Source organism: Athene cunicularia, assembly GCF_003259725.1.
Source record: "Athene cunicularia isolate RWA chromosome 10 unlocalized genomic scaffold, athCun1 chr10_part1, whole genome shotgun sequence".
NCBI classification, from domain to species: Eukaryota; Metazoa; Chordata; class Aves; order Strigiformes; family Strigidae; genus Athene; species Athene cunicularia.
In genome coordinates, this window is record NW_020799112.1 from 18,726,722 (window position 1) to 18,742,688 (window position 15,967).

Sequence of the window (15,967 nt, forward strand, 5' to 3'; positions counted from 1 at the left end):
GGGCGGGCGCGCGTGTCCGGGCTGGGGCCGGGGCTGCCCCGCGCCGCCCGCCTTCCCCCGCGTGTTTCTGGTTTTTCGGTGCGGGTGCCTGGGGGTTGTCAGCCTGTCGGGCTTTAGATACTTAATGCTACCCCGAACTCTTCACGGCCGCTACAACTCAAAGGAAGTCGTCGGGTTTGCTCCGCCGCTCCCGAGACAAAGAAACGTGAGTGCTCGACCTCGCTCCATCTCTCGGGGTGGTGGCAGGGACACAAAGCCACGGGAGAGGTGCGGCGAGGGTGGTGGGACATCTGCAGCGAGAGCAGCAAGAACAGCAAAACCTGACCTGTAACAAAAGGCTGAGGGAGTTGCATTGTTTGTGCTATTTAAAAAAAAAATAAAAATTCAGAAACGTGTTCCAGGCTTTGAAAGCATTAAATGGACTGTGATGCACCAGATGTAGGAGCCAGCAATGACTTGCAGGAAGGAGGGAGACTGAAACAGCTCCGTGATTTACCCGCTGAGGAAGTTGTGCAACATCTTTCGCTGGAGGTTTTCAAGCACTGGTTGGGCTGAACCCTCCTCCTACCCCTCGGGGCCAGCGCACAGGGAAGTGGAAGAGGCGAGGATGAGAGGGATTGCTGGAGGAAGGGGACACGGCCGTGAGGCGTGGGGGAGAAGGGAGAGGATGAGCTGCAGTCCAGCATTAGTAAATCAAAGCCCTACGTGGGTGATCCGCTTGCTTGAGTTGCTCACAAACGAAGTGGTTATTAGTTATTACTGATGAGGAAGGAGCATCCTGCACGCAGGATTCTCCCTTTCTGTGAATTTAAGGATAAAGCCATGTAAAATATCTACAGGGAACATTCTCCACTGCATTATGGCAAATTTTCAATGAGCTGTTCTGTTGCTGTAAAAATCTGAATAACATTTACATACCTGTAAATAAGTAGTGTTTTAATCAATACAGATATTTTGATGTTAAGAAGCAAGCTTTTTTTTTTTTTCCCCCAGTGACAATCTCCAGTCCATCTTTGTATCAGCAACAGGTTTACACATCTTGTAGATTTGCTAGGCTGCAAAAGTGTGCCTAACAATTTAATGTGCTTAAGTAGTGAAAGATAAGGCACACCATGGTAGTTTTTTAAAAAAAAAAAAAAAAAGGGCTAGTACATTGTCCATCTGTGTGTTTCTATTTTAGTGCTGTTGTCAGAGTAACCATGACACTTTACACCAACTACTATCTCTTCTGAATCTAACAAGATCAGGATGACAGATAAATACACATGGCTTCAATAAATCTATCAGTTCTCTGATACCTGAAGAGCTAAGGGGTATGTATGTGACAGTGTATTTTGGGGCATGGAAGAAGCATTTCATTTGAATTCTAAGTGTGTAGCTGCTCACAGGATCAAATTCCATGGTGTGTCCTGCCCTACCCAATAATAATCCCTCTCCTTGCCTTCCCCAGGAAAGCACAGCAGTTTTTATTCTGTCTGCAGCTGAAAAAAAAATGAGCCAAGAGGAACTGCTAGAGTACAATTTCCTTTAAATAAAGGAAATTGCTCTCCCCAGAAAGTGTATGTTTGGTTTGATCTCCCCTGCCTTGATGCGTGTTTAAAGGTACTGTGTAAACATCTGTTACATTAAAACGCATTCCCTGCAGTCCAGCAGGACTGTGCAGGTTAGAAATACCTAATGTTAGCTCAGAACATGGGCAGCTCGCATTCAGGACATCAATAATTCTTAGGTAATCTTTACTGGCAATTGAAGTAGTCCCTAATTCTTACCAGTAGCTTTAATGTGTAACCAAAACTAAAACCAGATGATCCAGTCTCAAATTTCAACACTATGAAAAAAACGAGATTCTATTCATATATTTCTATTTCCAGTCCCAGGCAGAAGAAAGATAGGTTATAAAGACATTCAGAGCCTGAAGAATGACTTTAAAAGATCCTCCTTTTTTCTTTTTTTTTTTTTTCAGTTTTAAACCTGAAATTCCTTATTTGCAATGTACAGTCTCTACCTATAATCAGTATAAGATACTACAAATCTACCCCAACAATCGCATCCTTTCTATGCCACCGTAATTATTTCCATCAGAGAAAAGAAGAGCAACAACACCCTCAGAAACATCCCTGTCCCAAACGAAATGTCAACATGAAATAAAATCTGTAACTCAGCTCAGGCATTCCTAAAGCGTGAAGGAACAGAGATGTTTAATGGAGGCTGTGAGCACATTAGTTAGAAAATGGAAACTGAAGCTAAATAACCATCAGCACAAAAAATAAGCTGCTTGAATAATACTATAGATATATTGAAATCCTTTTCAAAGGGATAATGAAATTATCCTTTACTTCCCCCTGCCTGTTTTCCACCACGTACGCACACTTCTAAACACTAACGATTGGACTTAAAAGGAAAGACAGCCAAAACATCTGCCATTCCAAGGCTGTTCTCCTGAATCTCCCATTGTATTAAATGCTACTTTATGTTTTCTTCATATTTATCAGCGTGAGAGATGACTTGTAACTCCCTAAAAACAGGGCCTGAGAGAAACAGGCCTGTGAGAAGAAACAGCCTGAGAGATAAGGGACCGGGGGGAGCAGAGGCCCTTCGAGCTGAGGAATGTCTCAAACATTTGCAAGTTGCAAAACTATAGTGACAGCGTGGACAGTGAGGAGTTTGGGGCTGATAAGGCTGCTCAGACAGCACGGGACGCAGCTGGCGGAGGGAGCTCTGTGAAGGCAGGAGGGTTCTGCTCTGGGGCACCTTGTAAAGCGTCAGGGGCCATCTGTCCAGTGAATGACCTTTGCCTCATGATCCACAAAATGCATATTGAAGATGACACCTCTGAATATGCTAATAAAGACTAACAAGATCGTGCTAATTCCATCATCCCGTGAAGCACCTTACCCCTCCTCATACATGGGATATGTAGGTCATGTATGATATGTAGGTCAGCGTAGGGGACAGACCTGAGAAAAGTGTGTATAAATTGAGGGGGTGCAGGGAGTGAAATGAGGACAGAAAAAAAGCAGACATTAAGTGAAAAAGACAGATGCATCCCTGACAAACCCAGGCTGGTGATCTCTATTTCTCTATTCTATCTCCCTCCTTTTCTTTTTCCCCTTTTCTCTCATTACCATTAAGGCATACTGTATTGCTTGCCATAACTCATTCTATCCTTAGCCAATTATCACATATCCAGTTAGTATGCTGTGGGAAGTTAAAAAGTGTCTGTACTTTGAGACTTGTCTCACTGTTGTCCACTCCGTTGGGAATTTAAGTCACTGGCCTCCCTCACCTGAGAAGGATGTGACAACCAGCCTCTCAGCTTTTGAGTAAACTTATCCCAATCTGCATTTTTCTGTTCCTTTCCCTATATCTCCTCATGCAATTAAGTTTGTTCTTCCATTAGCTTAAGTTTGAATTACTGTCTCATTCTGTTAATTTTGCATAAAATAGCATAAACAGAAAACAGTCGCCTTGTTAGGTAGGCAGGTTTGGAAGGGTGGCTATCAGCATTAGGTATTTAAGAGAAAACATTGCATAATTTTTAAATTACTAAGATGGTAAAAGGGTAAAAAAGACTGCTCACTAACCAGCTATGTCATGCAAAAATCAGTAAAGAGGGGATTTTGGGTTAATTAATCAATACACAAGCTTCAAAGGCATGAAAGAATTTTTAATATGTTGTATTAAATTTCTAAGAACTGAGAACACCGACCCAAATACTGAATGTAAAGATATTTTTAAGAAATTTAGCGGGCAGTAGAGTAATAGGGCAGAATAAAGCAGGTGATAAGGAAAAGGAAGTGGTTTAACAAAGAAAATTTTACCCTGTCCTACAAACTCTTTTAAGTGCTTCATATTTTCACAGCTTTTTGGCTGGAGCTTGAAACAAGACAGCAAGATAATGCTGTGAAACCTCTTGATTCAGAACAGGGAACACTGTTACTGAAACCTGCCCTCTCTGTGAGACATACACACATGGCAAAGATGAGGACATGTGCAACAGCCTCATGGGACCTCTTATCTCCTGGCAAGGAAACGATCCAAAACATAGAAAGGACGGTATTTAAGAATTATTTATTAGTATTGACACACGTCTAGCAGCTTTTCCCCCATGTACTAACAGTCTTACCTGAACACCAGTAAATATCAATCTATGCAAGCTGGAGATACCCTAATTCACTGCATATTATGCAGTGGAGAGGAAAAACAATTCAAATGCATTTTCAAAGGTGATGTTTAAAGTAGTTGAAAGAAACTAGCGAAAGCCTTCCTCATTATACAGCAAGGTCACATTAGCATGCATTAATGAAGGACTGTAAACCTTACTTTTGAATTATATTTTCAAGCTTGTATCACACCCTTAAAGGTATCGAGTCAGGTTTTAATATTTCCTGGTGGTAGAGACAGCAAAGGTAAATGTGGGTAACAGCATTTAGAAGCATATTACTTTCACCATTAATATGCAGCTTCAGCTCATGTTGAGACTGGACTTTCAAACTTACATATATTAGATCAATTTTTAAACATTGATTTCTGTCTAGAATAAGTGCTGCTGGCTTGCCTCATCTACAGATCCTTAATTTCAGACAGCTCACTGTAAAGAGATTAATTATTAGTTATCAGTATAGTCTTCATTCACCTTTAGACTCAGCTCAGGTAAGTTATGTAAAATGTACATGTTTTTCTTAAGCACCAGCAAGATCAGATGCATGTAAATACACTATTTTATGTGTGTGTGTATATATATATATAAAAAAAAGAAATGCTGTAACCAAATATTTTTTCTAGCTCTTTGATGAAGAATCTGAAATTAGTTAGTCATTCACTTGTGTAGGACAATGACAGCTTTAAAAGCACACCAAATTCTCTCTCAGTAGTTTAAATGTAGATTTTAAGTCCATTTTTTAAACTTCCAATAAGCCAGAGCAATCATACTAATTTCAGTTTAAAAGAATGGATTATTTCCTTCCACATTGCTTAAGATGAAGGTCTAAATATATACATATATATTAAAACAGTAAAAGACATCATTCAACTTTTTTTTTTTCCCCTTAATTAGGGTGGGCCCTTAGTAATAATAACTTTGATTTCATTCAGGTTGGATTTATATTCAAGTATCAGAGGCAATTTAAAATTTCTTAGCATATTCTTCCCATTCACACTGCTTCAATAACAACAACAACAAAATTAAAAGTAAAGTAGTTTCAATACAGCTTTGTGACCTTCATGACTAACTTACTGTAGAGGTCTCGACACCTCAGAGTTGTTGTTCTTGTCCATCTGTTACTACTCTCTTCTAAACAGGATTATAACTAAGAGAAGTCCATCCCATCTGAACTATGTTTTATGGGTAACATTTTAGGGTTTTGGTCATCCTAACGGGATGCACAGGAACAAGATGTATGGAACATGTGACAACCACAAGGTGTTCAGTAGTCACACTGCAAGGCTTGATAAGCCAGTTGGGGCTGGGTTTATGTGATGCAGAGGCCAAAGTATACCATGCCTTGGATGCCCTTGTACACTCTGCTCTCCCTGAAAGGACACAGCTTTTTATTATAATGTGAGTTTGTTCATTTATAAGTTCCCAGGTGAAGACAGCAGTCCTAGCTCAGTATCAAGCACCTCAAGCTGGGAGCTTTTTTCACACAAGAACACATACTAGTAGCATCCCTGTCTACTCCTATTTTCTGTCATGTTTCCTTTGTCTACATACCATGGAGAGAAAGGGTAATGGAAATCTGGTGTAGCCATGGCAACCTTCTCACATGTCAGCCTGCAGAGAGTCCAGGAGAACATTACTCAAACCTCCTCAGGCACAAGAAATTCTTCATGGCCTTTCAGCTCCAACCTGTCCATACTCTCCCAACACCTGCAAGTTGAGTATCAGATGTAGGTCATTCCCCTGAAGATTTGGCAGCATGGCAGACTGAAGGCAAATACCTTTTTACTACTGCTATTTTGTATTAACTCTTAAGTTTTATTAGTTTTGTGTTTCACAGAGGTAGCATTGAGTGCAGTAGGCTTCAACATTTAGAACATCTGCAACCTTGCATTCATCAGAAAAAAAAAAACAAACAAAACCAAACAACACTGTCTCATCTTCCTAACATATATGTGCCATCGGTCTGCAACTGCTGAAACCAAAGTTAGCTGTCTGGGTGGCTCCATACTTTCCAAAACCAGCTTTGTAAGCCAGTGCAGGAAGAGTATGCTACCATCCATTAAAGTTACATTGGCAATCTAGGTCTCAAAGTCCCAGCTTAGTCATGCATTTAAGTGCCCATTTGCCTCCATATACCAATTACGCACTCATTATGAGTATTTTCCAACTGGTATCAACAAAGCTGTCCTGTGCGTTGCAGATAACAAGCATTAACACACACGTTCTGCTCCCTGCTTGTTCTTTGTAAACATGTACCACATTGCCTCTCCACGGCTTCTAAACCTGCCTCACTTGCACATCTCATTTTTCTGTGGCCCCCGATCGACCCGTTAGCCTCTCTGACCACCTTCCCACAAGTATGAAGGATTAACAAGGAGACTTTCTGCTTTTACGTAGCAAAGTACAAAACTGACTCATTGGTGCATGTGCTGATAAATTTAAGTAACTCCACAGCTTAAGGCTCTGCTGAGGAAAGAACTGTCCAACAGGCCACTTCCTAGAGATAACTGTTCTGCACAGGACTAGGAAATCTTTTACATATGCACTGTAACCACATGAATATCAACGGGAAAACTACCCATGTAAGTAACTTGGGCCTTGTGTGACAGACAAATTACCGTGTATGAAGAAAGGGCAGTTGGTCTGCCAGAAGCCCAAGCACCAACCACTTAGAGCATCTCCCTAGGCACACAGGGACTTCAGCTGCAGAGGCAAGCATCTAAAATGTTGAATTTCAAACATTAACTGCTACTTTGGGCCTAAACTCTGTTGATCCAGCCCCTGTAGACAGAAAAGTACATTAGCAAGAGTGGTACTACAATTGCAATGAGTTAAAAATGCAGGTCTCCACTTTTTAAAAATAAATAAGAAAGATTTAATCCAAGCAGGTTTGGTTTTTATGGTGGTTTTTTTTTTAGAAAAACACTCTATTTATGGTTAGTCTTTGTTTTCTGCCCCAAAGCCAATCTGCAGTCTAATGAACCAGAAAAATTTTTATTTCAGGACTCCACACCTTTGACACTAATCCTTAGTGTGTGATTTACCCAACTTACAGATTTCAGAATTGCAAGTCTACCTTTAGGAGCCATAAACTAGAAGCATAACCAAGTATATCAGAGTACTGCAAGTACTCCTTTTTAACCAGTCCCACTGAAGAGTCTGTTCTCCTGAGAAGATACAAATTCTAGGAAGGAAGATCTAGCTTCTACCCCTTATGCCATGACTGCCTAACGTTACCTCAATGGTTTCACAGCACACTGCGTTTATGCAGCATTATGAGGTAGTCAGCAAAGCCTAGGAGGGACATCAAGGGCTAGGACAGACAGTATTTAAAATAACAGTTACTCCTCCACACCCCTGCCTTTTTTTTTTTTCTTTTGGATGCAAACATGCAGTGCTATGACTCTGCTGGTCTAGGTATAAAAGACTCGAGCCTGCTCAGCTTCCAAGTTATTTTACTTCCGACTACAAGAAGAAACCATAAAATGCCATCAAGTCAGAACAGTAATGTTTCATTGCCACCCTGCATTGATATAAGGTCTTCACAGCCTACAACACAGATTAAAAAGCTTGATCCTTTGGTCTTACTTGCTGTATTTTATTCTAGTCGACCTCAAAAAAAATTATCAAACCAACCAACCAACCCACCCACCCCACAATGCAGTAGCTTACACAGAGCAGACAGCAAAGACTTGATGTAAAATTGTGCTCTCTAGTGGAGAAATTCGATTTTGTGTAATAAAAGTTCAGGCCATGCTGATCCATCCACTTGACCAACAGGTTTTCAGTGCAGAGAAAACAGAAAAATTTTCCACAATATAAAAAGAGTGCACGTGCCTTGTTCAACAGGTTTATTATAACCAAGATGGGTTTATACTGAGTTACATGACAGATTACAGCTAGATAAGGTGGTTAAACAGACAACAAAAAAATACCCAAGACATGCTTTTACGTTTGTTTAGAATTTAAAAGTAATTGCACCCTTAATGCAGTAGCAAAACATTTCCTTTTAATGATATGACACCTTAATATGGTCCTATATATACTATCTAGTCTGATGAAAATAGGTTGGGTTTATATCAGATAGTGCTACTTGGTTTACATAATGAAAATTAGGATTTTTCTATAAATAAGGATTTAAGAACAAAATCCTCTGTTGATTTATTTTTAGAGAGAAGAACTGACACAACCACCAATTCCTTTATTTCCAGTTGTGCATACAACACTAATCTTAAACCTATTGAATGGGTCTTCAGGAAATACTAAATTGTTCAATTTGTTTTCTTACAGTGTTAAAATACAACCCATTTGCTTCATGACAGCTGCCTACCGCTATTTTTTATGGGCAGGTATGGACCCATGAATGCATGAACTCAATTTAATAGCAGATTAATTAGAATCTATTCTTTTAAAACAACTTGGCCACTTTATGTGGCCTTTATACTCAACAGTATTTAGCTTCTTTGAACTCTGTATCTTAATGAGGCTGTTAGAATAAATCTGAAGTTAGAAGACACAAATATAAAAGACTTTAAAAAGCTAAATGTATAGCTAACTCATGCTAATTTTAAAATATATTAAAATTTGGTATGAATTCTAATTCAAGAGTAAGGATCTAGCAAGACATGGAAATTAGATTTCTCCTACTTGTTTGCAGAATGCTGTGACCAGCTGTTGACTGGTACAGAAAGTAGCAGTCTCTCTTCTTCTTTGGCCCTTAAAGATTAAATGGGGAGGGGGGGGTGTGTGTTTTGAACACATACAGAAACACAGAGCTACCTTTCATGTTTTAAGCTCCCTACTATACTCAGAAAAAACAGCCTAACAATTCAGCAGAGCCAGCAGTCTAGATTTAAGAAGTATCACAAGCCACAGAATCGTACAAGTTAAAAGATTTGCCAGCTAGATGTTTTAGTGGAAAAAAGTTCATAACTGATCTTATGCCTAGAGCAAGGAGAGAGTTTCAGCATAACCAGTGCTGATACAGCAGCAATTTCAGCGCTTGTATTTAGTTAATCCCATGACAGCAAGTAGATTTCCTAAATTTCTGCACTGGTAGTCGTTCAGAATTTTGAGCTGGGGAACAGTCATCAGGGATTGGGTAAAAGGAAAACCTAGCTCTACCTCAGCAGTTTTGTCATATCACTTAATAGAAAGATGAATAAGAACTAAGTAATAAAATATAGTTTGGGTATGGCTAAATATTTATGGCTATTTCTTTAAATATTAATGAAGTGCTGGAACTCTGCAAGACACTGTTTCCATTTAATATTCTCTTGCAAGTTTTCACTATATTCTTTAAGTTTCTGTCCTTCACATGGCTGTATCACTGAAACCATACTTTTATTTAAGCCATATGCAAGAAAAATAACAGTTCATCTTAAAAAAAGAAGTCTAAAAATTAGGAAGCCAGAAAGACAAGCAAGATATCCCTTGAAGTGCTGGGTAGTTACTGCTACAGACAGGTAATAGAGTGATCTTAAATACATCTAGTTTAAAATTCAATAGCAGTCATGCAAAATTAACACACAGTGCTGAGCATAACTTCAAGTGGTGCTACGGTAACCAGTACATATTATTAGCTCTGTTGTGGTAATACCTGTCAGTCCCACTATCGCAGGTATGGAAGGGAGGCAGCCCAGTAACTGAGAGAAATGTCAGTTTTTCTAAGCCTCATTCAAGAGTGGGTATGTTTGCAAAACCTCCATTTTTATCTATGAAAGGATTATCGCAGCAATGCAGAAGTTTCACAGGGTTTTGCAGACTCAGCTAACTATATCATGTTAGAGTTCAGTCATCAAAAGACATTAAAAAAACCCGAAGTACAGCTTAGTAGAGTTATGCATTAGGTTGTAAGCCATATAAAAAACAGGTCTGAAGTTTTATTACAGGCTACAAGATCCTACTTAGCAGTTCAGTTTAGCCCATGTAAGAAGTGCAAACGTGTGATATCTTCCAATTAAATCAACTTCTGCATTTCTTGAGAGGAGGAAAAGACAGAGCTTAAAACCCCAGACAATTCATACTGACTTCCAATCCCATTCTACAAGTCAACTTTGGGAGGTTTTTGGGACACAGCTAGGAAATCATCCACAATGACAAGTTACAGTTGTTACTACAATACTGCTGTGACAGACCATTTTAAGGATAATTTACAGTAACTCCTTCAGAAGCTATATTGCTAAGAACACCAACATTTGCACTGACCTATTTATAATTCAAGAAGTCTCTCTACTCCATGATAAAGAGGTTTTAGAGAATATGAAAGCACAGTCCAGGGGGTCCTCATGAGACAGAGCAGATGTCAGCCTCCTCTCAGTTTCCTATATCTCAACAGTTGCAGAAGTGCCATTTGTGTAGCCACCTTTAGACTTCATGTGGTCCTGGATTGATACAGCCTAGGAAAAAAGTTCATTAGAACACACATCTCAAATTCCGGTTGGCAGAGCAATTACTAAAAGCAACAATTTGAAGAGGCAGGTGAGCCATATGTTTACAGTGCTGGGTCCCAACAGTAGTAAGGGGAAATAACAACTGAACCCAGGATCATTAAAGACTGGTTTAAGTCAGTGCATGAGATGAATCTTGCTATGCAAGATCCACTTATTGTTACATTCCCCACCCTGGCACAGCTTTGACTTCAAGCTGATGTGTTACCTGGACCTAATATCAAGTGCATCCACAGAATCCTTATCCAAAAGGTTTCTATCATATGTAAAGACACTGGGAAAATGAGCACTTCTTGCTGAATGTATCTTATGTTTACAAACTAAAGGATAGTTCTCTTCTGATGCTATTCTATTGATTAAAAGTGTCAAATTTCTCTCTCTTTTACAATTATCTAGAATTTTATTAGCTACCTGCTCTACAGGTCACTGAGCAGAGATTTCTGCTTATCCAAGAGGTGCACACTTACTGATGAATAGTCACTACTCATCTCTCTTGCCCCAACATGCGCAGTGTGTACAAAGTTCATGGGCTCTCCTATCATATTGCGGTCCAGTCTCCGACGCCTCTTCTACAAGAAAGAAGGTATCTTAGGTCTCTAGTCAGAAAACATGAGCAGCTTTCAGACAGAAACAAGCAGCTGAGATTAAAAAACCAAAAAGACAGTCAGTACTGACCCCTAATGACACCTCATGGCAACCAGGCTGAAGTTTCAAGACTGCAGTAAAGGAGGGTCAAAGTCGCTTTTATTACTGCTAATTGCATTTTAGCAAAAACTTTAACGTTGGAAAGTCAGGGCCTGAAAACTGCAGTCATGTGACCAAAGTTTCTAGCGAAACACACATAATTTAAACACAGTTTAACAGGTCTGGTTTTAGCATTTGCATTACTTAGCCCAAACTAATCAAAACAACATGACAATGAAAGCATTTTCCACATAAAAGACAAAATTTCAGATCTGATAAAGGATGGCAGTTGTGCATCTACCTACCGGCTGGGGCTGTTCACCATTGCACCAATTAAAACAAACCAGGAATTCAGTCATTTTATTTTTTTCAGCAGGTAATAAGGTCTTGTTAAGTGTAATTATTTCACTGGGAGTTAAAGCAGGATGAGGACCAATATGCAGCTCCTAAAGTGAGCTTAGGAAGGAAATGCTTGTGCAGATTCACTGGTAAAGATCACAGAAAGCATCTGATGAGTATACCTGCAAAGAGATCACTATTTAAATTTATACTAAAATGTATCAAAGTCTTATGATAGTTAATGAGAAATAGACACTACAGCGAACTAATACAAGGCTTTAAACTTCTTAAAACATACTTGGACAGAAAAGTAGCATCAATTTAAAATCAGTATGTTCACATCTGAAATCAGGGTTAAGAACTCCGCATGTTTACTCACAGAGAGACAGTAGTCTAAGTTTTCATTTATTTACAAAAGCACAGTAAAACCAATACTAGATTTAAGTCAGGTCCTCTTTAACAGTCTGTGATCTGGTTGTAAGCAGAGCTAGCCAATGAACTATTTATTATTTTGTAAGAAATTTGCTTGGAAGCACAATATATTAAATGTTTAACATTCACAAACTGATGCAAAATAATGATTCCTTCTTAAATCTGATATAGTTACTCTTCTCAGACATAGAAAAAGCTCACCATAAAGAGTATTCTACAACTCCAAAAAGCCCTTAAAAGAGGAAAAAGAAGAGCTTTGTGTAACAGCAACAGACACCATTCACCAGAGCCTAGAGCTTCACAGAATGTGAAACTATTAATATAGCACTCCTGAACTGGAGACACAACCAGGAAACTCACTGACCTTAAGTGCCCTGAAGCTATCATGAAAACCAAGTTTTGATTTGTTACTGACTTTTAAAAAAAAAAATCTTCCTTCAAATCAAACCCAGGGCTATAGAGTATTTTTTCCCATAAATTTTAATACACCAGATCATTAAAACAATATTGTAACATGTGAATTTATAAAAAGGTTGGTTTTTTTTAAAAAAGCTTACAGTTTAACAGAAGTTACAGCTCTATCAATCCAATCTTTCTGAACTCCCACTGAAGTCTTTACAACCAAAGAGCTTAAGCCAACCCCTTCACAGGCATTTTTTACATAGCCCCACAATTATGTAATTAGCACATCAATTCCCTTCACCTTTGTGATTTTCCATCACTTCTTACACTTCAAACAGATTTTTTTAATTTCTGCCATTTATCTTTCAAAGTGTTTGTGATGTTTGGCTCAGCTTTAGGTGGCCTATAGGCTACATTACTGCAGAATGTCTCACATATTATTCCATTTTATCCTGGTGGTTTTAATACAACTGGTTATCTGGCTCAATTAACATTTTTCACCTCACACAACGGTCTTTATCACCACTAATGCCTTGTTTGGCTACAGCAAAGAAGGGACAGTGGCCCACAGGCAGAAGCTTGTGCCTACACTTCACATTAGTTGCAAATTTTTGGAGTTTATGTTAAGGAGACTGTATCGAAGCTAAGATTTTCTTAAAAATCAAAGTGTGTCACTGTACACTAATACCAAATTCGACAGCAGACTGAGATGAGCATCGAATTAGAGAAACATCCCCACCCAAGAATAACGGCTGAACACCTTCTCTCCTCCCTCCCACTGTCCCCCCCAGCATTTGGCCTCCTACTTCCATGGGGCTCCTTGTGTACCTGGGTGTTACCTGCTGCTCCTGGGGAGTCCCAGCGGGATGGTACGTCCTCATTCAAGCGCTGACCCACAGCCAGCTCCTGTCTTGGCAACTCCGGCGTGTTTACAGTTCATATTCCTGGGTTATAATGAATCCTGATTGCTAAACAAGAACGCTTCGCTGTGATCCCATACCCTGCGACGGCTCCTTCGCTCTGGAAAGCGCTGCAGACGTCTGTTGTACACTTCACGCTTACCTACAGGTGTCAGAAAAGCAGAACAGAAACCAAAAATAGCAGCCTAGTTTGGCGTCAGATTTATGCAGCCGTGCAGTTTTCTCAGCACTATCCATACAGCCTGTGGCTCACTTCCACCCCTGCGGCAGCTCTGCAGGTGTCCTCCTGGCACACAGCAGCGCTGGATGTCTTCCTGTTGTGTTTTACAACAGAACTCTTCTTTTCCTCTGCATGAGTCACAGTATCATCCTCCAGGGCAGGAATGTCTGTGCTGGGGCATGGGACACCACCTTCCCACCCCCCAGACTCAAGGTTTCCACACTAACTGGGAGAATTTGAAAAACATCTTAATGCGTTCAGGCTCACCCAGGACTAATAAAAGCCAATAAGAATCCCCAAACTGAGGAGAAAACAACATTTTGTCACTGTTGGCACGCAGACCAGAATTGGACAATATCCTGTTGTTCTTTCTCTCTATTTTTCACCACAGCAGCAGTATCATCGAGGAGAGAGAGAGACAAAGGGCCAGGGAAATGGCTAGCACGCGCAGACACAGATGTTGAATGCGATGGGCAGGATGCACAGCCATTCTAGAGCCCGTAGCCTTAAAGCACCCGAGAGCTTTATGAATGTTTAGATAACACTTTACTGAGCATAACATTCCATTTGTTATACCACTGCTGTATATTAAAAAATATTCAAAATATTCTCGTGTTTTACTTATAAAGTATCAGCTCTATGTAAAGTGGAAGACATTTGCCTGAATCAAAGAAGTCTCCCTTCCATAGACATGAGAGATACATGGTAATCCGGATAAATAACATCACTAAATATATCTATTCTCCACAATTGGCCTTGAGACTCAAGGTCTGACTATGACAAATCCTTGACCCCGAGCTGTTAGTGAAAGACAATGAGTGTAAAGTTAGTGTAAAATTATCTATCACACATCAGCCATAGGCTACCATCACCCTGCCTCAGCCAAGTGGTTAAATTGTCATAACTTTTGAGTCCAGTGGTCATTATTTTCACTTCAGCTCTGTCAGTACTGAACTGGTGAGAGGAGCATATTTCAGCCCAACTGCCTTTCTAAAAAACACTGTGCTTCTAGTTTGTTCATTATCCTTACTTTGCTCATTTGATATTTACATTGTGTTAAATTCCGAACTTGTGTTAAATGTATGTTTACATATTTGAATGGCAAGGCATGGTAAAAGACAATATTTCTAGACCAAAAACTAGTTTTGAGCATGAAACTTGATGAGTGCATCTTGCTTGGTGAAAGGTGGAGTGAAAACCAGCGACTTTGGAAGAACCTTGGCAGTTGAACAGCTGAAATCCTGCTGTAGAGTGAGCTTAACTGCTTAGAAGTAGCATCCTGACAGATCACAAATTTAGTTTGAGATGTATAGTCCTCAAACTACATCTTAAAATTATGTAGTATGAAGATATATTGGCATTCTGCCATCTTGAAGCTTCACAGCTAGGGTTTAACCCGAGACCTCCATTAATCTAGGTGCGTTGGTAGTGTTGTATTGTTAATCTAAGGAATTTCTGAGATTTTAAACTTCTCCTTTTAGAATTGGACACACACATTTGAAAAAAGAAAACAAACCAAACGCCCCCCCCAAAAATCCCACCAAGGCAGCTCCTCTACTTCAAAAGTGGAAATGAGCTTAGTCACAAAATGAAATCAATGCATTTTTAACATACTGTTCCCCCTCAAAAAAGAAGAGATCAAATTATGTGTTCTGTTTTGAAGTTTAAAAGTAACTGTGAGAGAAATCAGCTGAGATTTTCGTGAAGTCTTACCAGAAGAAAATTAGTAAAAAAATCACAGAAAGATGAGAAGCAAACTGAATAGTTGGCAACACACCAACCACTGGTATTGTAAACATGTTGAATGGAGTTACTAGCTTGTAAATGATGGAATTTAATGTTACTAAAAATAAACTCAGATTAAAATTTTTAAAAAAAGAAGGCAGCGACTGTAAAGTTTTATTTCTTCATAGAAGGGAAAAAACCTTAACAAGAAGAGGTAAAGTCCCTCAGGCACAGCAGCTTCCAGTCCCACACACTGGCAGGGGACAAACACAACCCCGAGGAGGTGTGTGTGCTCCTCCGGTGAAAGGAGCAGGGCAGTGCCCTTGTGAGACCTGGGGGATTCCAGAAGACAAACTCTCCCTATAAAGTTTCCCAGACAAATTTCTATATGTTTGTTAAAACTCCCTGATTTCATGGCCTTTAAAAGACAGATTTTGACCTTGAGCGCAGAAGATGCTTGCGCAACTGCTGGCGCATTTTACTCCGGAAAACTGCAGGGGTCACCCTGCCACAGAGCGAACCTCACCGCTCGCACGATTCCCCCAGCTCGTCCCGCTCCGAGCAGCCCTGCCTTACCGAGTCACGCCCCGGGGGAGGCGATGCCCGGCTGGCCCGGCCCGGGCCCTATTCCCTC

The 15,967-nt window shown here is 39.9% G+C and overlaps 1 protein-coding gene across 4 annotated transcripts; it reads right to left on the reverse strand.

The window, feature by feature from the left end:
• Positions 1-8,003: 8,003 nt before the first annotated feature.
• Positions 8,004-15,967, reverse strand: LOC113484017 (CDC42 small effector protein 2-B-like). 4 transcript variants are annotated; one of them, XM_026856102.1, is made up of 5 exons: positions 15,910-15,967; positions 13,308-13,530; positions 11,601-11,816; positions 11,079-11,180; positions 8,004-10,560 (listed from the first exon to the last, which is right to left on the reverse strand). In XM_026856102.1, exons 3-5 carry the CDS (start codon positions 11,652-11,654, stop codon positions 10,486-10,488), a joined length of 231 nt encoding a protein of 76 aa, XP_026711903.1. In that variant the 5' UTR covers positions 11,655-11,816; positions 13,308-13,530; positions 15,910-15,967; the 3' UTR covers positions 8,004-10,485. The 4 variants fall into 4 exon arrangements, with proteins under 4 accessions (XP_026711903.1, XP_026711902.1, XP_026711904.1 ...); XM_026856101.1 differs by lacking the exon at positions 15,910-15,967 and having other exon boundaries at positions 13,308-14,011; XM_026856103.1 differs by lacking the exon at positions 15,910-15,967 and having other exon boundaries at positions 13,297-14,011.

Excerpts from the sequence above, each read along its gene's own strand:
- LOC113484017 (XM_026856102.1), bottom strand. The coding sequence starts at position 11,654 with ATGACTGAATTCCTGGTTTGTTTTAATTGGTGCAATGGTGAACAGCCC. Across the intron at positions 11,181-11,600 it reads ATGGTGAACAGCCCCAGCCG|AAGAGGCGTCGGAGACTGGA; the intron begins GTAGGTAGATGC and ends TCTTTCTTGTAG. Across the intron at positions 10,561-11,078 it reads TGAGTAGTGACTATTCATCA|GCTGTATCAATCCAGGACCA; the intron begins GTAAGTGTGCAC and ends CTTTTTTCCTAG.